This window comes from Stegostoma tigrinum, chromosome 10 (assembly GCF_030684315.1).
Source record: "Stegostoma tigrinum isolate sSteTig4 chromosome 10, sSteTig4.hap1, whole genome shotgun sequence".
Classification (NCBI taxonomy): Eukaryota; Metazoa; Chordata; class Chondrichthyes; order Orectolobiformes; family Stegostomatidae; genus Stegostoma; species Stegostoma tigrinum.
In genome coordinates this window covers 87175007-87201377 of record NC_081363.1, presented here as the reverse complement: position 1 = coordinate 87201377, position 26371 = coordinate 87175007, and the positions used below count along the sequence as shown (strand labels likewise).

At 40.1% G+C, this 26371-nt stretch overlaps 1 protein-coding gene across 1 annotated transcript in view; it reads left to right on the top strand.

The window, feature by feature from the left end:
- The window catches only part of stard9 (StAR-related lipid transfer (START) domain containing 9), a 383628-nt gene that overhangs the window by 275656 nt on the left and 81601 nt on the right, over nucleotides 1-26371 (top strand). Inside the window, exons 24-33 of the mRNA XM_059649369.1 lie at nucleotides 810-12119; nucleotides 13277-13480; nucleotides 14255-14438; nucleotides 14959-15093; nucleotides 16683-16794; nucleotides 17584-17711; nucleotides 18303-18367; nucleotides 19674-19879; nucleotides 23745-23824; nucleotides 25952-26110. Coding sequence (XP_059505352.1) covers nucleotides 810-12119; nucleotides 13277-13480; nucleotides 14255-14438; nucleotides 14959-15093; nucleotides 16683-16794; nucleotides 17584-17711; nucleotides 18303-18367; nucleotides 19674-19879; nucleotides 23745-23824; nucleotides 25952-26110 — 12583 coding nt within the window. The remainder of the gene's footprint in view (nucleotides 1-809; nucleotides 12120-13276; nucleotides 13481-14254; nucleotides 14439-14958; nucleotides 15094-16682; nucleotides 16795-17583; nucleotides 17712-18302; nucleotides 18368-19673; nucleotides 19880-23744; nucleotides 23825-25951; nucleotides 26111-26371) is intronic.

Below are 26371 nucleotides of genomic sequence, written 5' to 3'. Positions count from 1 at the left end.
AGCTTGTAGCTATAAAGGTAGATGATTTGTAATAGCTGTGCTTTTAGTTTCTTGCCCAGTTGTAGCCAGATTAACTTTATTCAACCATAAGTGGTAACCTTAACACTTCATAAAAATTACCAGACGATGACTACAAAATCATGATAACTTGGTTTGCAAGTCTGTTATTAGGTTAAAAGAAACTTATTTAATTTTAGACAGTCTTGCATTTTATAGCATTTTTCACAATCTTGGTACATCCCTAAACACAAGATATCTAATGAAGTCTTTCTGAATTGTGTTATTGTTGTAATGTAGAAAATGTGGCAACCAATTGCAGAAAGCAATTTTCCATGAACAGCAATGAGTTAAAGACAAATTATACCATTTAAATTGTTGTCTAAGGTTTAAATATAGCCACAAAATCTCTCCTGCCCTTGAAAGTATGCTGGAAGACCCTTTATGTTCACTTGAAAAGCAGATGAGAGCTTTGGTTGAAAGTTTCATTTAAAACCAGCACATCTTCTGGTGCAGCATTCCCTTAGTGCTGTACTAGAGTAGTATCTTGAAATGTGTGCTCATGCTTCAGGAATGAGACTTGAACGCACGACCTTCTGACTCAAAAGTACATACTGAACCACTGCTGACACTAGTGGCAATACTGGGATACAGCTTTGACATACCCAGATCTTAGAACATATATTAAAAATTGTAAATAAACTGAGTCACATAAGTAATTAGAAATTACATAGAAAATTAATTTTAATTTTTGAATCAGACTTTCCAGTGATGTAATTATGTTTAAGGTTTCCAATGTTGCTTTTTCACAGTGATTTCCTAAAGAGAAAGAACTTGGCTACCTCACCTCAAACGAAGAAGCAGCACAGTTCAACACAGAAGTCTCACTCAGTGGGATCTTTGCCAAAAGAGGGGTTGTCCGTTACAAGGCACCAAGCTTTTAAACGCAGGAGTGAGACTTTTTCACCTGCATGGGGTCAATTACAAAAGAAACAAAAGGCTGTAGGGCATGAGGAAGTTTCCAAGCCCAAAGTCATAAGACAACCAAATGAAGGTAGTAACTTAACTGACAAAGAACATACACAAATGGCTGATGTGAGTAGCCTACAGCCAGAAGTCCAACAACTAATCAGTAAAGCTTCTGAGAATAAAAATTCATCAGGCTGCACTTCTGAGATAAGGATACTTGAATCAGATTCGGTTTATGTTGAAACTAACAAAGACGAGCTATTTAAAATAGCTAGTGAAGACATGAGGCAGGATTTTGCATGGAAATATCCATTATTGGATATTGGCAATACCTTCAGAGTTTGGGGAAAGTCTCCATGTGGACGATTGAGCAGAGCCAAAAGAGTCTGCAAGGAGCGGGCCACTAAGACGACTTCCCTGAGCCAGAGTCAGTGTCCCATCAAGGGAGCTTGTTCACTGGTTAATCTTTGGGAACCAGTCTCTCACCCTGCCAAGACAAGGAAGTGGCACAGTGACAAAATACTGAATGCTGGCATTACTATGGCTGCTAGTGATTCACTAAAAGACTTGTCGGACGCAGAGGAAATGTCAGACGGTGATAGTGTGTACTCTGTGGACTCTCTGTCTTCTGTTTATGCAACAGCATTGAAAGAGCAGTTACTGGAGGAAGAGTTGGAGAAACACCAATATGAATGGCATGACAATTGTAGTGAAAGTGACGACAGTCACATGTCCCAAGATTCATTGGTGGACAAGGACACAAAATCAGCTGCTGGCATGCTGAATGTTAGTGTGTCTTACAATAAAGTAACAAGATGCAACCTTGCAAACAGAGGGAGAAGTATTTCTCTGAACAGCTTAACTGATGTGAACGGGCCAAGTGACATTTTCAGAATGGATTCAGCTGAATCAGCGGCATCGGATGAAATGCCAGCTGAACTGTATTGGAATCTGCCTTGGACTGAAGGTGACAAAACCAAAACCCATCAGGCTTCTGAAGCACTACTTAGTAAAAGCCAGTGTGTGGGAGCCGTAAGATTAAAAGGGCAGCATTTTAATTTGACCAGTAGCACAAAACTAAAAGCTACAGATCTGGATAAAAATATGCAGATGGAAAATCTGGAGTTAAACAAAAATGATATGGACTCTCTGATCATGACAGATGCTTGGCCATCTTGTGAATCTAGTGACAGGAGTAATTTGCAGATAGATTCAGCTCATGGCATTTCTGTTTTGGAAGTCTCGCAAGGGCAAGATGATAGGTATGAGGATGTGGGAGATGATCCAATTGAAAGACCAGAAAGACTTTGGATCCACCCAGTGTTTAGTTTTGGTCCACCACATGAGAACCAACAATGTAATGCAACCAACAATGTTTCAGTGACATCTACATGTATTAATCTCAGAGAGGACAATGTGTCATGTCCTGAAGTCAAAGACAATGCACTAGATCAAGAAAAGGAGCATCTCATCAGTATTAGAACTGATGGAGTAACAATGTCAGATCTGAGTTGTACTGAACATCCGATGGTTCACATTACTGAAGTGCTTGGAAATTCAGAAATAGAAACTATGCATGTATCAGCAAGAAAGACACAAGATGATAATGTGTCAGATCATGTCCTTACTATACAGCAATATCCATTATTAATGCAATCGAGAGAAATCGTAGAGTCTTCTATGCCTGAAACTTGTTTGCAACTTAGATCAGCTGGTACAGATATGGTTGTTGCCAGACAGAATGTTGGATCGGAAGTGGAAGTAACTCGGAGCGATCAACAAATCACAGAAACAGAAGCAATGTGCACACGGTCTCAGGGCAGTCTGTTTGGTGACAATAATTGTCATAGAAAATATGATGTGAGTGGCAGTGCTTCAAGAGAGAACACAACCAAATTCAATTCCTCACCCAGCTTTGAGAGTTTAGCCATTTCTGGCACTGAACAAACCAAACTGGAATCAGGGTCCCAAACCTTATCTGATTTTTCTTGCCCTGCAGGTATTTCTAATTCCAGTGGTCCCTATGGACTAGCAAGTGGGCCATTGGAACAGTCTCTGGAACCCAAAGTGGAATGTGGATATATAGAAAAGAATGGTACAGTAGACGCTGGCTTGCTTATTGAGACCATGTTTCTGGGAACCTCTTTTATCCAGAATGAGACCAAACCTTTATTAGAATTTAGTGCAATGCAAGATAAAGCTCCAGATATTGCTCCCTCAGCTTTAATGAAAGATGGATATAGTCAAACAGAACAATCAAATTTAGTCCCTGAAAGAGACAGACAAGCTGCAGAATCCATTATAATGCAGAAAAGACTGAAGACAAAATGTATTGTAACCAAAGGAAAAGACAGCTGTGATCTGATGGCCAGTTCAGTTAGAAACGTTACTCTCCAAAAACCAAAGAGCCATATAGATCTCTTAAAGAATGATGGAGGATATATTTCAACAGAAGATCTGTTGCAGGCTGCAGGCAGCCCATTGGATTCTGAAGTCAAGGTCAGTGAACTCGGGAGAATTTATGATGAGCGTTTCCACAAGGAGAAGGGGACTGTTTGTTCTGAAGAACCCCAGGTGATAAACCGAGATTGCTTTTCACAGCAGCAAAGTTTTGGAAGTATTACTGTATCAAACACAACAGAAGAACTTTTATTAAGAAGCAAAGGTCATGTCAAAGAGACAAGCAAGATTTTATGGAATCCAAATGTTGAAGACTGCTTGCACTATAAAGGCAACCCATGTAATGATGACTCACAGTATCAGCAGTGTGAAGATAATGTGCTGTCAGAAGTACATCTTTTACCTACATCTGGGCAAAGTACTCCTAAGTTTACTACAGAAGAGCCTAAAACAAATGTTGAATGCATGCTTTTTGACAAATTTAATCCAGATTGCAATATTCTGACAAAGTTGGATAGAACCTATTGTACGCTTTCAAAGAAACTTAACATTCCTGCTGAGTTTCTTTCAAGGGATCACCTGCATCACCCTTTTGTCCAAGAGCCTGAAAATGTTAACATGCTAATTAAAGAAGAATCAGAAATATCACATGGTCCCAACATGGAGAGAGGCCCTATAATAGAAAGCGTGACATGCCAACTGGAATCATCCAATCCTCAGAGAAATAGGAATGGATCGAAAGCTAAAGTTAACCAATCCATGCGTGACCATAAAAAAGCAGATGTCAACCAGAATGATGTGGACACTGACTTACTAACAGTCCAATTTATTAAAGAAAGCAGTATGAGAGAAAAAGGATTTAGAAGTGACTGTGTATCTTCCACTAATTTCTTAGTGGATTATGAAGAAATTGGAATTGATAATGTTAGTGCGGCAAAACTGAACAAGGATAACATGGTGAATGGTGCGGTTCAAAGCAATCCATGTTATTTTGGACTCGGCCTTCCAACAGATTTGACTGAAGACTCAGTGATGATGACAGGTGCTGGATTTCTAGATGAATCTAAAGGTTGTGAAGTTACTGTTGAAAAGCAGATTTGTTATATAGGAACCTTCAAAGATGTTCAGACAACTGCCTGTGTAGGAGGTGAAATGCTCACTGGAGATACTGAAGATCATCAGATGAGTGTTATTTGTACAGAGCCCATTCAAATGGATGGAGTAGCATGTGACTGTCAAGAACAAGGCAAGTCCAAGGGGAACAGCCCAGTGAGTGGTGCAGCAGAGAAAGTTGGCAGTAATTCTGGAACAGCTGGCCATTATTTTCAAACAACATCTCTGATGACGAGATGGTCCAGTCTGGCAAAAATGAATGGCAGTGGGAGAGCAACCAGTTTCGACTTGGTAAATGACTCCAAACCCTGTGAACTTTTCACTTTACAGAAAAACAAAGCTGAACATACAGCTAAAATTGGAAAAGAACCTAATGAAGAATTATTCTTTCAAGCTGAAGATTTTGAGCAATTGAATGAGAACTACAGTGATGAAGTCAGAGCTTTGCAAAAGGCAACAGAAATAAAAGGAGACAGAACATCTGGAAGCTTCAACTATTCTAAATATTGCTTAGAGCAACCTTGTACAACACAATGTGCTATGGAAAGTGAAGATGTAGGGGGTCAAACATTGAAGGACAGATCTCTGTTGTGTGATTGGTCTTACACAGAAGCTGGTAGCTCAGTGACAACATCAAGCATGGCCTTTCACAGTGAGATCAATGCTTCTTATGATGATGGTCATGCAAGAAAAGCAGCAAGACAAACTAAGCAAGAGAATGCTATGGTAGCTCCGAGTATTGCGATAGAAAGCAAGAACTGTGTGGCAACAGAGTACAATATTGAAACACTCTCCAATCAGATAGAGTCAAATTATGATTATGAACTTCAAGTGGGAACTGATTTCCTAACGCATCCAGCTGAGGGAAATGAAATGTTGACTGATAACATTCAGAATGTGATCCAAATAAGTCTTGAATCTAATGAACAAGGAGATGCCATGGACTTGATTCAAGAGAAGAATGAAGTTGTTGAATTTGAAGACCGCGCTATTAGTAGGGATTCGGCTGACATAAGTTACATAGCAGTGACTGTAGATAATCAGTTGCCCTTCACAGTGGTTGACTGTACTCTAGGTAAATGTGAGAACGCTGGACCCTCAAGCATATCTAAATCTGAAATTACAGAGACAATGGCTAAAAACAGCGAACCTGTCAAAGGTTTAACAAAAAGTAAAATCTCTACGGAAACTGAACAAAATGGAAGTGCTTTGTTCATTAACATTAACAATAAAAAAACTGAATTAGTTGCCTGTCAGCCTGTGGACAGATCAAGACTGTACTTGCAAACTGACAACAGTTCCCAACGAAACTGTCTGCGCCCATTGTCACCTCCAGCATTTGGTAAAAATGATAATCTAAAGGCCATGAATTCAAAAGAATATGCCAGAAATGAGCAGCACATTACATGTGAAGAAAATGTGCTAAGCTTCAGCAAAACTGAAACTGAACATCTAGTCTCCACCAAAACTCCTCATGCAGTTAGTAGAACCTGCTCTTCAAATGATCAAAGCTATCGATTTGCTACATGGATGGTACATGGAACTGAAGTTAGACAAACTCCTTCAGACAGATATTCCCAGGATATGCCACAGGAAGTTGTCACTACCTTGCCTGTAGGAGCAGTTGATTGTGAGATAAAGAAACAGGATTCTCCAGAGATTTCCAAATGTATAAAGTCAGCAGTGAATTGCATGAATATCTTTAACAATGAAGAACAAAAGCTCACACAAGAGAAAATGCTGCCTGTAAGTGAAAACTCAGACTGTGAAACACTTCAAGAGATTGATTTGTTTGAAATGGTTTCTCAAGGATGTGAGGTCTGTTTGGCAGCTTCGCTGTGTGATATTGATGGGCATTCATTCACCAATCAGCAATTGCAAACAACTCCAGAATGTTTGCAAGCAGGATTAGTGAATCAAGCACCAATGGATTTCAAAGCATTGCCAGTACCTCCAGAGGACAACTTTATGGTTGATTCTGTCAAATTTGCTTTGACCTCCAGTAAGGCTGCTTCTGCAGCTGGTGACAATTTTCATTTGAGGAGACTGGACCATGAATTGTTTTGTAAATATATTACACAGCAGCAGTTAGCTGAAAGTAGAGCCATGACTGACAGAGTAACCTGTTCAAAGGACACTCCTTTACAGCAAAACAGTGAACAAGGTAGATTATATGAAGAGCCAATCTCCATTTCAAAGCCAACAACAACAATCCCAGACACAGCCACCCTGCACCCAAGGAGTAATACAATTGAAAAGCAAGATGCAAGTGAGGGTGTCGGGTCAGCTCAGCCCTGTTTCATCAATAAAGACGATCTTGAGGAAATCAATGGAGAAAAGGCTGGTGCAATTGGGTGTCAAACTAATGGCACCTTCTCCAGGAAAGATGAATGTTCAGCAGCAGGGACCACATTGCCAAATCAGGATATAGTGTTAAAGGAGTTGGTGGGTAGACATGTAATGTGGTACCAACTTGATGCACCAGCTATATCTAATGTGAGTGATTTCCAGGTTGATGGGCAAGCAGCCCATTCAGACCAGGCCAAGTTTATACTGGACCATTTAGTGGATGCTGGTGTTGAGGCTGTCACCAATCAAAAGCAGAAAACTTATGAAAGCATAGTTTATTCTGATCTAATTGTGCCAAGCTCAGGCACTGTAGATGCCAAGGACTCCTTTCAAAAGCAGGATGTTTTTAAATTCCATCAATCTTTACACAATCCAAGTAGATGCAGTACAAATTTGTTAGGCTTAAATGTTGAAAGCCAAAATGAAGCTATTAAAATTTCTTTGCCTGATATTTCCCAGTCACGTGGAAGCCAGGTTGAACGTGGGAACTTGGAAGTATCGCTGAAATGTTCATTTGAGAATCAGCATGAAGATGCAAAAGCAAGTAGGTACACATCACCCATATCTCTCTCAGTGAAACCAGAAGGAAAGGAGGTCCCAAATGAACAGAGGTTGTGTCTTCACGATCAAAAAACAATTGAAATTCAGACACAAACTGATGATGGAAAGCCCAGCATGCCTACAACAAGTAGGTTAAGTGCCCTGGAAAGCACATTGGATTCTGAGCTGTTAATAAAGCCCTCTGCATCAGCAATGGACCAGAACCAGGCTCGCATTCAAAAAGAGTTTCAGCAATCTATCCAAGAACAATCCTCGAGCACTCCCAGCTTGACAGTATCATCTCTGTTAAACACAGGAATTAAGTGCCATGATGCCCATTTCTCAAATGCTGACCATTTGCGCACATTCACACCACAGAGCTTCACTGAATTGTTTAACCACCAGAAACATGTTGCCTTGGATGGCAGAAGGGAAGGGGAGGATTCCTTGGTGAGTTTGATTGACAGGGATCTTGTTTCAGAGCTAACTGTGGATGCATTAAATTTGCTCGTAGCAACATCAGAACAACCTTCCAAGCTTTTAGAAAAATTTGCTGCAGCTTATGGTAAGAATTTCACTGAAACATTTGGGTATCCTGAGATCTGCAATGATAAAAATATACCTGATTTAACCAATAATAAGTCAGTGCAGAACGAGGTAAATGATAGTGAAAGACATGAAGAAGCACATTTACAGCTGCAAGATGTACAGAGTACTTTTTCGCAAGAACAGGTTTGCAGTGGAAGCGCCAATAACAAACATGAAGTCTCGGCCCAAATAAAGCAGGAGAGAAACTCCAGCTCTCCCACCAAAGTTGACTTCATGCCTCAACCCGTGTCAGAATGCAGTTACAAACCCAGTGTTCAAACCAGGATGCAGAAAGCTATTGAGACTGCTGCACCAGAATGTAAATCAGAAATGCATCACAATGACAGCCACATAAACTTGTACAATTCTGTCTATCAAGAACAGCAATTAATGCAATTACAGCAGACTCAAAATAAGTCGACCCCTGAACATAAACTTAAAATTGAGGCCAAATTGCAAATAAAGGATCTGAATGATGCTTGTGCAACTCCTGACTTTACTGAAACATATAACAAACATTTCTTTCAAGGAAGTAATGATCTGCCAGCTATCAAAATAGATAGCCGTGAACTGAGTGAGGATTCAGTCCAACGATGTGAAGAGATTGGAGAATTAGGTCCTCAGTCACATGAAAGCAATAAGTGTACAGAAATGGAAAGAACGTGTAATACCAAAGATCTCTTGATACTTTCAGATTCTCCTAGCAGTAAAGATTCTGTACACTCTTCAATAACCAAAGTCAGTGATGGTTCAGATGAGAGATTAAAGCCAAATACTACTAATGCTCTGAAGAAGAAATCACACCGGCTTAAAAGGATGAAATCTAAACCAATTATAGAAATCACAAAGGACTCTTCTAGTTCAGGTGAAGAAGTTGACATTGAATTCCTTTCACTTCAAGAGCTTCGAAGCAGACGGTGTGGGAGGGATAATTGCAAGTTGCAGTCATATATTTGTAAATGTAAAGGCTCAACAAATACAACTGATGCCAAACATGAAGAGATGAGGTCACCACTGTTGAAACAGAGACAATCCGCACCAGTTGTCCACATCTCCTCACCCAATGTGGATCCACCAATGCAAGATTCCAGTGGGTATAACCCCACTGCAGCACTGATCACAAACCCTCTGCATGCTTTCAATCCAAGTGATGCTGCAGCATCAACATACGGAGAGCAGGTTGTATACCAAATGGAAGCAGGCACAGGAAGGGATATGGATAAGAAATATGGTCGAAAACTAAATCTTGGGTCTGACATTGTAAGAGAGAGGGTCTCATTAAATACAGATTCTGACATGTCTGCTAGTAATGCAATAGTCCATTCCAAGGTTGTTTCACCTTGTAAACAAGGGAAGAGAAATCAGCCTGTCAAACAGCAAAGCAACAAACATCAGATATTGGCAACATTTGATGAATCTCATCCAGGAAAGTATACTGAAGGAAAACTCAAAGAGCGGCATTTTCCTGAAGAAATGAACTTCTGTAAAGGAAAAGATGTAATGCATTTTGCTTCCAGTGATATTAATCCATATATCCATCAGTGGCAATGTAATGAATTCCACAGAGCCAACTGGAAGCAGTGTGCCTTCGTAAGTGTAAGCAATGTGTGCAATGTACAGTCACAGCTCAGTAGTCCTGGTAGTGTTATGAGATGTTCCAGTGTTGACAATGGATTGAATATTCAAAATTCTCCCTTTATTTCACACTTAAGTTATGTCAATGCAAAAGCAATATCTGACACGCTAAGTAATGTAAGTGACTTCCAAGAAGAGACTTTTGAAGCTACAGCCCCTGACCCTAACAACCTTGATGGCGATGCCTTTCAAAGGTCATGTGATCGATCTGTGGTTGCTTCATTTTTCTGCTCATCACAGTTGCCATACTCAAATCCTGAATTTGAAGCTGTCAGATCACAAGTTGATGAAATTGTACTCCTGTATCCAACAGAAGCTTCTGTAAAGTCAGCCTCCGATGGGTCTTTTAAACTCACCTGCAACCAAGCGACACAAACACCGGGTGGAGTGAAACAGCAAAAACTGTCTACACGTCAGAGAAGGTGTACCCAAACTCCGACACACATGCCCAAACAAAAAAATCCTCGGTCAAACCTCAAGGACTTGTCCGAACGTCTTTCAAAACTTGTCCATAGCACCACGGAGCTGCTGTGTAATATTCACGCAAACATGCACCACTCAAACGAAACCATTTCACCAAATAACCAAAAGTCCGGTGCAACAGAAACAGCCAGAACCACAGACTGTTGTACTCAGACAGTGATGGATGTAGCCGTTCAGACGGAAACTTTATCTCTCAATTCAGAAAATGATGGCCAGGAAAGTGCAAGAAAGGAAGTGCTGAGATCTCCAGAGGTTAATGTTATTGTGAGAGTGATTGGTTCAGATGTTAATGTGTCTCAGGAACACACTGATGTGACATTAACACTGCAGGAGCGACAGCAGAGCAGTGGTGTGTCAGATCTTGATACTCTCCATAGCCAATCACTATGTTCTTCTCTTTCTATAGAAGATGGAAAATTGTCTGTCAGGACCTCAACCCCTGTCTCACTAGACACTCAGAAATTAGTATCAATCAGTCCAGCTGATTCAGCCGTTGCAGCAGCATCACAGACATCTGTACTTGGTGACTTCACACAATGTATAAAAAGTGTCAGCTCTTTGGAAAGTGTGTCAGAATTTTCAAAGTTGGAAAATTATAGTCCCAATGTCTTGGAGGATAGACAAAAGAAGAGCTTTGCACAAAGTTTCCAAGCTAGACAAGAAGCTACTTCTGCTGATATAAAGCTGGCTGATCTAGTGGACCGAGCCTCATCCCCCATTCAAACACTTGAAGCTGGGTCTGCAAGCCGGAGATCCTGCAGCAAGTCACTTCAGTGCCCTGAAGGTAGAGAGTCACATGGACTGCAGCATTCTGAATATTGGCAAAGAAAGCATAGGCCTGCTTCTTGGTATGGTTTTAATCAAAAACAGCAACACAAAATTAACTTCACACAAATGGAATCAGGAGGTGAACGGAGGGTAGAAACAAACAGTGTGCCTTTGGTTCTGTTATGTGAGCAAAATAAATTCACCAACCATGATTTGTCAAGTTTGATTCAGTGGGACAGTGCAGGTGATTCCCAAGATGGAGTTCAGTCCAGTTCACTTAAGTCATCTGTGAGCTCAGAATCAGCAAGGGTTTGCAATGAACATCCCAATCAGCAGTGGGAAAAAAATGCTGTTAGAGTAGCACACGTTAAACATGTGCCACTTTGTAACTCGACACAGACTAAGGAAGGTGAGTCACAACTGGTTCTTCAGAGTGTTCAGATGCCCTCTACCTCAAACACTGAATCAAGGAAACAGTCAAATTCTTCCACTTTTCCACTAACATACCATAGTCATGCACTGAGTTCCTGTCCTCCCACTCTTAGTAAAATTGGTAATACCACAAGACTATCCAAAAGCATCTTTCATAGATCTTCCAGTATGTCTTCAGTGCAGCACAGACATCTTTCTGAAAATGGGACAGACTCACATGATCAGGAGAACAGAACATTACAGGATCAAACTCCAAGCCAAAATGATTCCTTCAGTGATTGCAATACTGTACCTAGGACATCCATTATAAGTGAAGAGACAATTGAATTTGCCACTGAAGATGCTCAGTCCTTAGTCTCAAGTGAGTGTAACACAGAAATGCTTCTGAATGAGAAACCCTCCATGTCTGGCTGCAATAGGCCACTAGAGTCCAATTCCAGGACAGCTATTTGCAGAGGCCCAGAAGACTTACCCTTGCATAACAAGTTCTACAACTGGTCTGGAGTCCACTATAGACCTCTGTCAACAAGTAGTGGTATCAGCGAGGTCACCAGTTCTCACAGACAGACCAAGCAAAAGCAAACCAGAGACAGGGTTACAGAAATGGCAGACTTCAAATCTGAGCTTCAGGATGCACGGCAGAAGGAAATTGAAAGCTTGCGCCAGGAGCGTGCTGAGATCATGTCTGGAATATACATGGATTTCAGCCAGCATCAACTGACCATAGAGCTCACTGAAGCAAAGCTGAACTATGGTCTGGGGGAGACAGATGCTTTATTAAGAGTACTTCAGTGTGGATCAGCAGATGATATAAATGGTTCCATAAGGCAGCAGCTCTATGAAAGGTAGGTGTAAGTAATGATCATGTATTACATTTACTGCCGAGCTACACATTCTGCAATTGAAACATCCATGATGTGATGTAAAGGTTTCATTATAGTATCAGCCAGAACCACTTATCAAAAGTAACCTCCACTGTAGGTTACTGTTCATTTTTGCCACAAAGATTGTCTTTGTCATTTTAGATTTTTGACTTTGGCTTTCGTAACTTTGTCACTTATATATTTATTCCATAGCAGCTTCTAATAACCTACACATTTTGTTTTCATCCTCCTTATTTCCTTGACTCTGATGAATTGCTCTAAGTCAGAAAGCTACATAGAGTTTGCAGGTTGCAATCCTTGTACATTTTCTCTCCCTACTGGGGAAGCTTTTTCTCTGTTGGTGAAGAAGCACACAGGAGGTCTGACCTGCTTAGCCAGGCCTGGTAGTCGACACATCCTGTTAACATAGATTCTTTGCTCTTTCAGGGAGTACCTGAACAGTGTCTTAAAGGTTAGCAGTTTGAAAACCTCTAGGCTGCAGGGACAGTACTTCATCTTATGGTTAGATACTTTACAGCATTCTGGACTCAAGGTGGAGTTCAACATCTTCTGTACTCCATTTCGATATTTACCCTCTCACTACCCCTCATCTATTTTTTTTGTGGTTTAGCTGATCCATATTTTATCATGTGCGCCTGCTCCATATTTGTCTTATCTTCTCCACAACAGTTAGAGCTGTTATTATCTCTTGTTCCATGACACCTTTTGACATTTAATCTGCCCTAAACTTTCCCTGACCATCCCTTGTCTTCTATTGCTTCTCTCCTTTCCTACAAAAACCCTTTCCTTCTTCAACTCTCTTCAATTCCGATAAAGTTATATCAGTCTTGAAGCGTTAATTCTATTTCTCCCTCCACCGATACTGCTAGATCTCCTGAGTTTCTCCAGCAATTTGTCTGTATTTCAAGATCCCATCAATCTTAGTGCTGAAATTTTCCATTAACAGCACCCCTGAACACCCACCAACATGCGCGCGCACGCGCACACACACATGCGCAAACACACACACACACCTGACCTTCCTGCCCTCTGACCCTGAAGTTTATAGTGACCCATTAAAGTGTATCAAAAAAATCTAAATGATGATATTCTCTGTCTTTTCCTAAACATGAAAAAAGACACATGAAAACCATAGATGCCTTGAGAAAGGAGAGAGACAAAAGACTACAGAAATTCAGAAGGACCCATAGCCTGAGCCCACAGAAATATTTAACTTCACAATGCCAAAAGTATCTGACCATCTCCCAGCTCGATCAAAAACTCCCAAGCAAACGCAGGGGATACCTGCAGCGGCTACGCCAAGATCTTGTGGAAAGCACACGGTGAGTTACTGGCTATGTAGGAGAGTTTACTTGAGCATTGGTTAGACTGGTACAGCAGAAGCACATTGCAGAGAAAAGTATTCTGTTCCTGAAATACACCCTCAGGCTTTTCCCATTGTAGAAAATTCTTACATGTGAGAAGTTCAGATGTCCAGAGGTTACTAAAGAGTAGCTTAATAGAGCAGTTCATCAAATATAGGGAAGGCAGGCTTTATAAATAAAGACATAGTGTGCAAAAATAAGAGGTTGTGCTGAATGAAGAATCGTTTAAAGTTGGAATGCACCGTTTGATTGGGCAGTGGAACAGATTCACTAGGCATTTTCAAAAGTAAATTGGATAAATGCTTGAAAGAGCTGGTGGGCCAAATAGTCTCCTCCCCAAATGTGATTAATTTTCATCCAAGTCCAAGTCACTGGGATTAATTAAAATAATTCTGGTTCCAGTATTGGGTAGCCCCATTTAGTATTCTTTCAAGCTAATTTTTCTAACTGTTTTCCGGCATCTCTATTGGGGTAGGATATTGTAAAATATGTGATAGCATTCGGAGATTGATTGTACGTAAGCAGTTGCTTTAAAATTCAAGAGCTATGAACATTGCTTTCTTTAAGTCAAAGGGTCATTTCATCATCACCTGATGTAAATCAATGAGTATCAGTACATCATCTTGATCAGCACCTGTAGTCTTTGCAGCCTTCTAGTAAATCATTCATTTAATGTACAGAAAAAGGCCTGTCTACCTGTTACGTGCTTCATAAATTGTTGTAATTCTTTAGAACTCAAACAGCTGTGAAGGGTAGAGAGGAGAGCACTTCCGAGATTGAGCATCTACTGAAAGATTACCAGAAGGCTCGTGAGGAAGCGAAAGTGGAAATAGCAAAGGCCAGAGATAAGCTCCGTGCAAGGACTGAATTAGAGAAATACCGATTGCAGCAACAGACAATCATGCAGTTATTGAAGGTAACCTGCAGGAGATAGCAGATCTAATGGGGCATTTGTGTACACACTGGATACCCATAGTCGACTGACATTTAATGCATTATGTATGTGAGTAAGTATTTAGTTTAAACTTGTAATGAAGTTAACCATAACCTCATTAATGAGCCCTTTCAAACAACTCTGCCAGTGCAAGTAAATGATGTGCATTTTAAAACAGTAATCAGAAGAAATTAACTTGCAACATTGTAAACGGTTTATTATCGGAAAGATCAGTGTCATAATGAGAATTGGACTGAGGAACATAACTGAAACTATGTAACATCTCTAGAAATGACATGTTCCACCTGTCACAATTACTTATTTAACAATTAATGTAAAAGTGTGTAAACGTGTGTGTGCACACTTTCTGACAAATTTCTCCATATCTTTCACGTGTATTGTTCTTTTTAATCTAAAATTTAAAGTAGTAATGGATTTGTTGGGCTGGCTATTACTCAGAACATTAACTACTGATTGTTTGCTGCACTTCTTCCTTCAACAGGAGAAAGGAAGGGTGAAGAACGAAGCTAGCAAAAGCAGTTTGTGCAGCGGATCAACTCTTAGTCTCATTTCCAACCCTACATCAGGCTACAGCAGTAGCAACACAGCCTCTCCAGACAACAACTCTCAAACCAAGGTCAGACTTCACTTGCTGGGAAATGAGAAGAGACAGGTTGATGAGCACTCAGGGCATTTTTCAATTTGTTTGCCTTATTCTTGTCCAAGGACTACATTATTTCAATCTAAGTTATGCTATTTGTCAAACAGCATTTATACATCACCTATCTTAGGGCAGTTCATGGCGCTTTACTGTCAGTGGAGTGATACCACTATTTTAAGACAGGAAACTGGTAATGAATTTGTGCACAACAAGACCCCACCCTAGCAATGATAGTAACAATTGGATGATTGAATTAGTAGTGTTGGTGGTCAAGGAATAGATATTAGCCAGGACACCAGGGAGAGATCCATCGTTACTCAAAAAAGTTTCACGAGAATCTCTTGTGTTACGAGATGGTAGGCAAGGTTTCCCCCCTAAAAGGTGGCACCTCTAACAATGCAACATTCTCATGACATTGGGACAGAAGATTCATTCTGTAAACTGTATCAGAGATTAACAGTATCAGATTTCGGTATGTTTTAGTTACTCAGAAAAATACATGCTCTGTAATAGATTATTGCAATCATTTTTACATTGGATCTCCACAGGTCATAAGGTAACACTTGTACAATATAATCTGTGTACGATATAATCTAAAGATACAGCCAGGCACACTGTAATAAAGAGAGAGATCCTACAGGCGTGAATCATGTAACAGCAGGCAGAACAGAAATAAATTATATTGAAATTCCAATGAAATTTAAATATTCTAAAATATCATACTGTCCTGTTTCAGCAAGTGATAACGAAAGTAAAATTTTCTTACTTTAATCCTCTTCTAAACATCCTCTTTACTGCTTGCAAATCTTAATGCAAAATCAGAGCAGTTGGGCAGGGAACGTGACCTTATGCTGTAATTTAGATATGGTAAAATTGTTGGTAAATGGTAAAATTTTAAAATTGTCATCCACAGTCAGGTCTCTTCTTAATTAATTCTTAGTACGTGGGCATTGCTGACTTGGCCAACATTTATTGCCCATTCCTAGACAGCCTTGAGAAGATGGTAATGAGCTACATTCCTGAACAGCTGCAGTCCACAATAGCCTTAGGGAGGGAATTCTAGGATATTGAAGTGAAGGAATGGCAATATATTTGCGAGTCAGGATGGTAAGTCGCTTGGAATAGAATTTGAAGGTGTTGGTGTTCCCATGTATCTTCTGCCCTTGTCCTTCTAGACGGAAGTGGCTGTGGGTTCAGACAATTGCATCTGCTGCTGCCACTGTGTGCAGGTGGGGAAGAAGTGAATGTTTAAAACTAGTGTATTTGTTGCTTATCGAGCAAGTTACCTAGTTCTGGATGATGAGCTTCAGGTAATACAGGAGACAGCATGGTGGAGATGCATCTATCTTGTAGATTGGTAACACGAGATTTTAAGCTTTGTCTAACCAGAATAATGAGTTAGACATTTTGCCCCTCCAAATTCCACACTCACTACATAATATTTAGAGTTGTATTGCTGTGCATGCTGTTTACATTCAGGATTCATGCTTTTGCTTTACACTACATAAACTGATATGTGTTTATTCTAGTTCCTCATCATTTTATTGTCATCTTTTTAATCCTAGAACAAAAGTGGTATTGATGCCATGATACCCAGTAGAGGGAGGACAGCATATCGAAGATCACAAGTTAATGTTACAGACCATTCAGCAAATGTGACTGTCCAAAGTATTCACAGTGAGTAACAGTAAATATCCTCTATAAACACCCCAAACTCTACTGTCCATACCCTAATGTATACCAACCTCCATTCACCAGTCCCCTCAGTGGTTACTCACCCTCAGCAGCTTCTAGTTCAGCAACACGTCAGTTTTAAAGATTCTCCTCTTATTTTCACGCCTGTCTTATCTCTGAAATGTCCTTCCACCCCAAACCCCTCCCAAAATATCTACACTTCTCCAATAGTGGCCTGTTACACATTCCTAATAACCATTGGTCCAAGACTGGTGGTAGTGCCTCACATGCCTACTCACTGGGCTGTTTTAGGCAAGTCTAGCAGATCAGTTGGCCAGTTCAAACAGATGGGTTCCTGTAGGCAAGTGTGTGGGCATGAAATTACCCCAGCAAAGTGCATGACAAAATCCCCCCAAGTTAACAACTGAATATTCTTTCTGCAATAGTAGCTTTGAAACTGTGTACCTGTGGTCTTGCTGTAGCCTAATACAGGTTTAAGTCGCCACTGGATTGCAGCATTATACAACTCAGTAAGCATTCCAGTATTCAGCTTCCTCCTTTAAAAGCCTGTGGAACATAGTACAGATAGTTTGTTGACTTCTCCACGAAAATACCAAAGCTCACTCTCTTTGAGTACTGCTTGGAGATTTTGTGGTTTTGACAGACTTTGACATCTGACAAGGGATTGTAGGATTAGAAAACAAATGGAACTATAGCTGGACTTTTGGAGTACTGAACATGTTTCAGAAGAGGGCAGTATATATTTACATATATTTCATTTTCTTACTGCAGCTTCCTGCTCACCTATTGAATCAGTCTCAGGGAGTACAGCAAAAGACATCAATCACAATGCAAGTTCTAACTACCTTAAAAAATACCGGGATTTGGCAACTCATACTGTAGCTTCTTTTAAAGCAGAGGTACGTTTTCCCATGTTTCCAGGCAGTGTTGCTGGAAGTATCTTTTTGGCAAGGATTGCTGGCTATCTGTCATGGTTGAAGCTGCCAACACTTCAAATCCTCTTTTGAGTGACTCATTCTTATGTTACCTTAGCCAGTGAGATTCAACAGGCTATTTAACTCTGAGAGGATCATGCTGAGCCTGATTTTTGCATTATCCACCTGTGAGTACAGTTCCAACTGGAGTGATTGGATAGTTCTTTTACAATTTGAGGTGATCTTCATCACTGTAAATCAGTGAACAATGGACCCACTTGTAACAGCATTTCTCCCAACCAGAATGCACTAATTCCGCCCAGATCATAGATGACGTGGCGCCAAATGCCATACTGCACAGTGTTCTTTTTTTCTTGCTCTTTATTCTCCAGTCTTCACAGCCAAGGCTAAATATTATTGTCCACCCCTGGTTGGAGGAGACCTAGGAGATGGGTGGTGTTACCATGTGCTTACTGCCCTAGTTGTGAGTAAGAGAAGTCGCAGGTTTTGAATGCCTCAGCTATCAGGATACATTTACATTGTCCACAGAAACCATCCGGTGTCTTGTCATTTCAGGTCATGGTGGCATCCATCAACAATCTCAGCAATCTTGTTCATGGCAAAGCAGCAGCTGGCTGGAGGTAGGTATATTACCCTGACAAGTCAAAGCTTTCTTCTCTTGTTCTTAAGCATGTTCTCCCGTAGCACCTTTGAAGTCTTTTGAAGCACTTGTTGTAATGCAATAACCAATTTGCACACAGGAATATGATAATGACAAATCATCTGTTTTAGTGTTATTGGTTGAAGGATAAATATTGTTCGAGGCACTGTTGCAACAGGAGACTATTCTCCAGTTCTTTATTGCTGCCTAGATTTGTGCCATTATGATGGTTTCTGATTTAATATTTCTTTGGACGTGAGTTTAAAGGGTGTAGATGCCTAGATTTTTTTTAACAAGCCATTTCTTGCAAATCACACATTTTGTGATAAGTGTGTGGTTACTGCAAACTCTGTGCATGTATTGACTACTATCAGGTCATAACTTCTATTTTGGAGAATGTTTGGGGTTTGCAGTTGGTGACTGGCCTATGGAAGGAAATGAGCTACACAGCTCAGCAACCCTGTTTCTGAAAACCCTCTGTTATGAGTCCAGTGTGATGCTGGAGCTCTGGTGCAACCTGAATCCTGACTGGCCACCAATAAAATATATGGATAATGTGCTTCCTGAGCAAGTTATATTGACATTTGCTTGTGTTTGGCGACATAGACTGTCAATTTGATGATTTAGCACATGAAGACTGAATACTTCACACCATCCTCTTTTGTTGCCTTCAAGAACTAAGACTTTATTGATCAGAAATGTTTTCTTTTTCCCAAAAACAAATCTCTGCAGAGTGAAATCAGTATATTTCTCTTTAATCAGTGTATTTTATATATATATATATAGTGTGTTTATTTGTGTGTGTTTTCAGACATTCATATTTTCCTGTTAAAAACTTGAGGTGTTAACCAATTTTACATCTTACAATGAAAAGTTTTGTTTATGATAAATTAAGCTTTGTGTTTAGTAAATAAACCTAGTTGATACATCTCTGTATTTCTCTTGTATATCTCTTATGTACATCTGATATAGAGAAAGTATACAATTGCCCACATTGAGTACTCGGTAAAACAGCTTCATTTATGTTGAAATCCTTGGTGTGGTAAGGCTAAGTCAGAACATCTTGAGCAGAACAGTACTGAAGTTTTGACAAAAGCAGAAGAAATGCTGCAGGGACCCGAAACATCAACTTTCCTGCTCCCCTGACGCCTTCTGGCCTGCTGTGTTCCTTCACCTCCAGACCATGTTATCTCTGACTCTGTTCTTACTATCTGAGAAATGCTAACTACTTTGTTTTGATCCGTCAAATGAACATTCTGTGATTTCGTATTTGTTATGTTCATTAGATATCACTGCACAGAAAAAGGGATCCAAATATTCTACAAAAAATATGCCTGCCCAACCAAGCATGGCTTTCTGGGTGTTGGTCTGATTGAGAAACCATTACACTGTGTGTGGTACGTTGTGAAAGATCACAGTAAGAGGCAGCTCTATGACAGCTCAGTGAAAACGGCGAAGATACATCAGCAATTGGGAAATGGCATTGAGCTTGGTAAGATGCTACTAACCCCAATGACATCCTGAAATAACAAAATAATATCATTTGACAGATGTAAATTCAAGAAAAAATGATGTTGGACAGAATTCATACAATTACTTCGATGGCTTCAGGTCTCCTAAGTTTGGTTGTTCTGATCAATGTTGTGGGAGATCAGTTTTTTTGATTGATCTTAATCTGCCCTGGTTCCTTATAAGCAGTGGCCCTGTTATTCCAGTGTATAGCCTCCACCTGGGAGCTGACTGGAGTAATCTGGTCTCCTTACTAACCAACTACATTTGATTTCTCAAGTCCTCCTATGCAAGTTCTGATTGGTGTGCGCCTGGTCCCTGCTTGTTGATGCTCTCACTCTGAGAATATCAGATGTGAACTCCTGCAGAAGTTTGACCAACGTTGAACAAGGACCCTGATCAAGTCACTGCTCTGAGGAAGTGAGGGGCATCTACTCTGCTATTCTCTAAGATTACATCTTCTGGCCTCCACAGGCACCTAGTTGCTGCTAATAGCTTGGTTATTATTGATCACTAGGCTTCAGTTAACTGGTATTTCCAAGGATATTTCAGGATAACTTTTTGTCGGTGAATTTTGAAATATTTGAAGGGAGTTCTTAGTATTCATCCAAAGCCTTTATCAAGAAGTAACTTGAGGTTATTTACTGAAGATCCAAGCTGTGTATGTGAAGGCTACTATTGTTCTACTTGTGAAGAGTGCATTAAGCAAATATTTTCCTAAGCCCACCAAATACTCTCAGCCATGTTCTGCTGTATTAGCCCTAATAGTACGCAAACTGAAGGGGAAGGCTGGAGATCATTTTGCCACCTTTCAAGCTCTTTTACTTGAACACCAAATCTGGGGCTAATGACACCACATTTGTTCAGTCTGCCAGTGCAATTGACCACTATTTTCCCATCTCTGATAGTTAATAATCTCAAATTCTCCAATGTAGCCATGCTTCATTATTAGAGTCAGGAATCACATAATCATTTTGGAGCATGGCCAGGTGAAAACCTGGTGTTTTTCACGTTTCATTGGTGATGCTGGTAAGGGTATTAGCAAGTACATTCATGCTCAGCATGATGCCACTTGGTCAACATGTTCTGGCACTCCTATCATAGTGTCACAGTAAGGGTTTCCAAAGCATTTTGCTGCACTATCACAAACTACAGTACACCGCATGTCTCAGTGTTTCATTTGTTGCAAAGTATATTTTATGGATATGTAAATAATGTGAATAAAGCCCACGTTCTCTGGATATCTGTTCAATTGTTGCATTATAGAAAATCATTGGAGAATCTCCCTGGGACATGTGAATAAGCAGGCAGTTTTCAGTCCTGTTACAACTTTGCAATTACTTCTAATCCATTTTGATGGCCAGTACATAGGAGCACCATGCTGAATGACATTCATACCCGCTTACACTGGGCTATAAGAAAGGCAAATAGAGTAGACAAGGTTAGGATAGATGAAGATGTTCAAAATTGAACAAAGACAAAGTGGGAATTTTTTTCATGAAACAATGATTAACGCCTAAGGGAAATCAAGTTTAACTAATTTAATGGAGTTCTTTGTTGAAGTAACAGAGTGGATTGATGAGAGTTATATTGTCACTGATGTATATGTGAAGTTTCAAGAAGTGTTTCATAAAGGCCTACATATCAACTTGAAGCTCATGGAATTAGGGGTGCAGTGACAACAGTAGCTAAAGGACACAGATGTGATGATGCTGGTGTCCAGTACTGTTCACCAAGGTTTGTAATTAGGACACTGCTCTTTCTATACCTTTACTGTACAAGGCATCTTTAAAAAGGTTCAGAGGAAACAAATCTAAATGCGGTAAATGGCAAGGATACACAGCAGCTGGAATTTAGTTCAAAGTGTGAAATAAGAACACCAGGAGCAAGAATAGGCCGTTAGGTCCCTTGAACCTACCCCAACATTTTATACAATTATGACTGATCTTCCACGGGCCTCTTTCATATTTCAAAAGTCTATCTTTAATTTTATCCTCTTTAAATAGTTTGATTGATCTAGCCTCCAAACATTCACTGCCTGCTGGGAGAAATCCCTTTGCATCTCAGTTTTAAATGAGTGTCCCCTTATTCTGTAACTATGTCCCGCACTTCGCCCATGAGTAAAAATATTTCTCAACATCTATCTTGTCAATCCTCTTTAGAATCTTAGATGTTTTAATAAGATCACCCTTCATTCTTCTAAACTCTTATGAATAAAGGCCTAACCTGTTCAGCTATTTGTGATAAGTCAGCCCCTTCATCCCAGGAATCAGCCCAGTGAATCTCTTTTCAACTGCTTTCAATACCAATACATTGTTCTTTTAAATGCAAGGAAAAAAACTGTGCACTGTACTCCAGGTGCAGCCTCACAAACACTCTACACAGTTGCAAGAAGGCTTCCCTGTTTTTAAACTCTAATACTGAAAACCCCCAGAAGTAAAGGCCAAGGTTCAATTTGCCACCTTGATTTCTTGCTGCACCTGTATGTGTCAAGGACACCCAACTCCCTCTGTACTGTATCTTTTGGCGTCTCCCTTCGTTTAGTCTGTCTTTTGATTCTTGTAACCAGAGTGCATGATCTCTCACTTCCCTACATTAAAGCTCCATCAGCCTAGTTTTTTGTCTGCAGTGATGTGAAACATTTTGGGTTGGAAGGAAGAATGGAAACAACGTAAACTAAAGGAGTACCTTCTTAAAAATGCGTTCAAGAACAGAGACTTGGGGGTCTATATTTGGATCAGGCTTTTAAAAATATGTGGGGAATCGTTGGCTGCTTGAATAGATGCATTAGAGCACAAAAGCAAAGAACTCGTGCTTATCTTTATAAACCATTGGAGGACTGAACATTTCTGGGTGCTGCACTTTAGGAATGGTGTGAGGCTTGAAAGAAGATGCAAAGAAGACTTCGGACAATAGTATCAGTTCTGTGGAGACACTAGGATTGATTTCCTGAAGTGAAAATGAGATAAGGAAGAAGGGTTTTGATGGAGCAAGTAAGGAGAAATTTCTTCCGCTAGCAGCAGAAGAATTATTGATCAGAGGACTCAGAATCAAAGTCATTGGTAAAAGATCAAGAAGTGGTACGTTAGATGATAGTTGCCTATTCTTGGTGTGTGTATCTCATTTTTAAGAGTATGAATTTTAAAATAGTGACAAATTTAAATTGGTTACATCCATGAAGGTATTTTCTGACAAATAACTAGGTCAAATACTTCTCCTGCAATGGTGTCCTAATTCAGTAACTGACACCACCTGGAGTGTTAATGGAAAATTGTCTTTAATGTGGTATTTTACATGCAGAGTAAACAACACAATTGATGTTTGGTTTAGGATAATCGAGGATTAATTCTAGTTTAGGAAACCCAGAAATTGAAAGCTTTGCGGCTGCTCAAAGGAGACTTGACTGAGTCAGAAACAAGTATTGTTTTTTTCCTTACAGTAGTGGAGCACAGTTACCACAGGAGAAAAGTTTAGTTTGTGCAACTTCCAGCCCAGGAGAGATTGGTTAGGAATCTGCGAGTTAGTATATAGGAAAATCCAAGATTTCTATTTTGAGGGTATTCAGGTAAGAAGACTGCACAGTTCCCAGGAAGAAATCAGCTAATTCAAATTTAGATTTGATAGAAGGATTAATCTCTGTGGAGTTGAGACTTTGTTTTGCTTTGTGTTTTAAAGACATTCCAGACTCTTCTGTATTTAGATAGCTGGGTTTTTTGCTTCTGTGTAACAAACTTCTGTAGCCTCATGTGATTATGTTTCAGAATCACCATATGAACTAAAATAAAAGAACATATTATTCATGTTTCACTGAAAATTCATCCTCCCCTATTTGATTATCTTTCCTCAAGTTTATTTTGTGAATGATGCCTCTGTGTGCTACCTCAACCAGCCTAGGGACTTCTGCTGCATCAGCGTGGAGGCAAAAGAGGTAAGGTACCTTCCAGATGGATTCCTCCCATTAGAGCAATGGACATGTTGTGTTATTTGATTGACAACTACCATTTTTGTTACTGGACTTGATTTATAAAGCGCAATCGAGAAATAGTGGGCAAGCTCAGTAATTAGTTTGTTTTTAACTGACAAAGATACGAGAAATCTCCCAGAGATCCAAAAAGTGCAGGAAGATAGAATTAGTAAGAAGGTTCATGGGGCTGAAAGTTGATAAATTCCTGCAACCTAATGGTCTGTATTCCATAGTGTTGAAAGAGGTGGCTGTAGTGATAGTTGACGAATTGGTGATTAGCTTCCAAAATTAGTCGGATTCTGAAATGCGTCCTGTGGATGGAAAGTAGTAAATGTCACCCCGCCTTATAAGAAGAGGCCAAGAAAGAAAACAGGAAACTATAGACTTGTTAGCATTACAAATGTATACAAAGGATTTTGTTCCCACAACTTTCTGTTGGAAGTAAGTGCAGACTTTCAACCGTCTGAGACAAGAAATTCATCCTCAACTTTGTCTTAAATTGACACCGCTATATTCTCTCTGTTCCTAGGGGAAACATTCTCTCATGTGATGTGTAGGTCTGAGATGAGGACAATTTCTTTTTACTCAAGAGAGTTTGTGACTCTTTGGAATTCAGTACTCAGAGGGCTGTGGAAGCTCCGCCTTTGAGGTAGATTGATGGATTTCTGTTTACTAGTGGCATACAGGTGAAGTAAAGGACATTAATACTTCAATCAATCAGCCATGCGGGGCTGTCTAGATGGGCTGAGTGGCTTATTCTTCACCTTATGCACGCAAGGGTCACAAGAGAACTAGAAAAGGCTGTTCACCCCCACATTGAAAAGTAATAATGTTCAAATTATATTTTAGTCTCTTTAGTTAAAAAAAGGATATAATTACATTAGAAGCAATTCAGAGAAGGTTCAAATGCCTAATTCCTGGAATAGGAGCGGGTTATCCTATGAGAAAGGGGTGAACAGTTTGGCCTGTTTGAGATTAGAAGAATGAGAAGTAACCTTATTGAAACATAAGATTCTGAGGGGACTTAAAAGAGTGAATGTCTTTGCTTGTGAGAGATTAGAACGTGGGGAGAATGCATTTAAAAATGAGGGCTACCATTTAAGATGGAGTTGCAGAGAACTTTTCTTCTCAGATGTTTGTTGATCTGTAAATTTCTCTTCAGAAGAGGAAGCAGGTTCAGATTCTTTGAAGGACCAGGGAGTCAAGGTTACAATGAGATCAGCCATGATCTTATTGAATAGTGGAGCAATTCAAGGGATTAAATAGTCTCCTAATCTATATGTTCATGTGGATGTAAATCACCTTTACTCCCCTTGCCCACTAACCCTAACCCTATCCCCATTTATCAGGCCTTCTCTGGATTGTTCTCAATCACCCAGCAGCTGTTTATCATCCTAGTGTTTATTCCGTATGTCGCCCTACTAATGAAGAAATGTTGCAAAGTGTTCAGATATGTGATACCTTACTTATTTTGTGAAAGAAGTCACAGAAAGCACACTAAGTGTGCCAATAAATTACATGTCTAATGTGCGTTAGCAACTCCAAGTCAGTCAGGTAGTCGTGATGTCATCATTGCATACTTATTACAGCACCATTGTTAAGTTCAGGGATAGCAAAATTTGTTCTCTATACTGGTTACTGCAATCTTATTTAGCTGCAGGCATGATGTTGTAGCTTTTCAGAAGGCAGAACATGCCAGAGCATGCATCCTAATTAGAAATTTAATTTGCAGACTACGGTGGCTCAATGGTTAGTGCTGCTGCCTCACAGCACCAGGGACCCAGGTTCAATTTCACCCTTGGGCGACTGTTTCCTCCCTCAATTCAAAGATGTGCAGGCTAGGTAGATTGGCCATGCTGACTTGCCCGTTGTGTTTAGGATGTGTAGATTGGGTGAGCTTTTGGGCCGAATGGCCTGTTTCCACACGGTAGGGATTCTGTGATTCCATGTTTTCAGTAACATTACTTCACACAAATCCCAATAGGTTAGTAGGGGATTGAAACCTATCATCTCCACATATTAATGGAAAGATAATGGTTTGGCAGTGAGAACAGATTGCCATTTATACTGAACCCATCATTCTTTCACCAGGATCGGCAGTACATTCTAGCAATGCAGTCAGTCTATGAGGAATCAATGCCACGGCCTGCGAAGGACTTGGTACGAGGGGAAATGATGCCAAGTGGCTGGATTCTGCAGCCGGACACACAGAATGGAAAGGAAGTAACACGACTAATCTACTTGACTCAGGTAAAAATGTTGCATTATAACTATATTAGATGTTTAAAAAACATGTTCATGCCAAAATGGTGAATAAACCTGATCTTGTTCTTCCTCTCTGATTTTAAAGGTTGATCTTGGTGCTCCAGCTCTCCCTGCCAGATTGTTGGGGTCAGTTGCTAAACAACAACCTTTGTGCATTGCCAACCTAGCCAGCTTGTTCTCCTGTTGATTTATTGTTATACAGACCAGTACTATACAGCTAGGGTACTGTACAAGTGCACCCTCCTC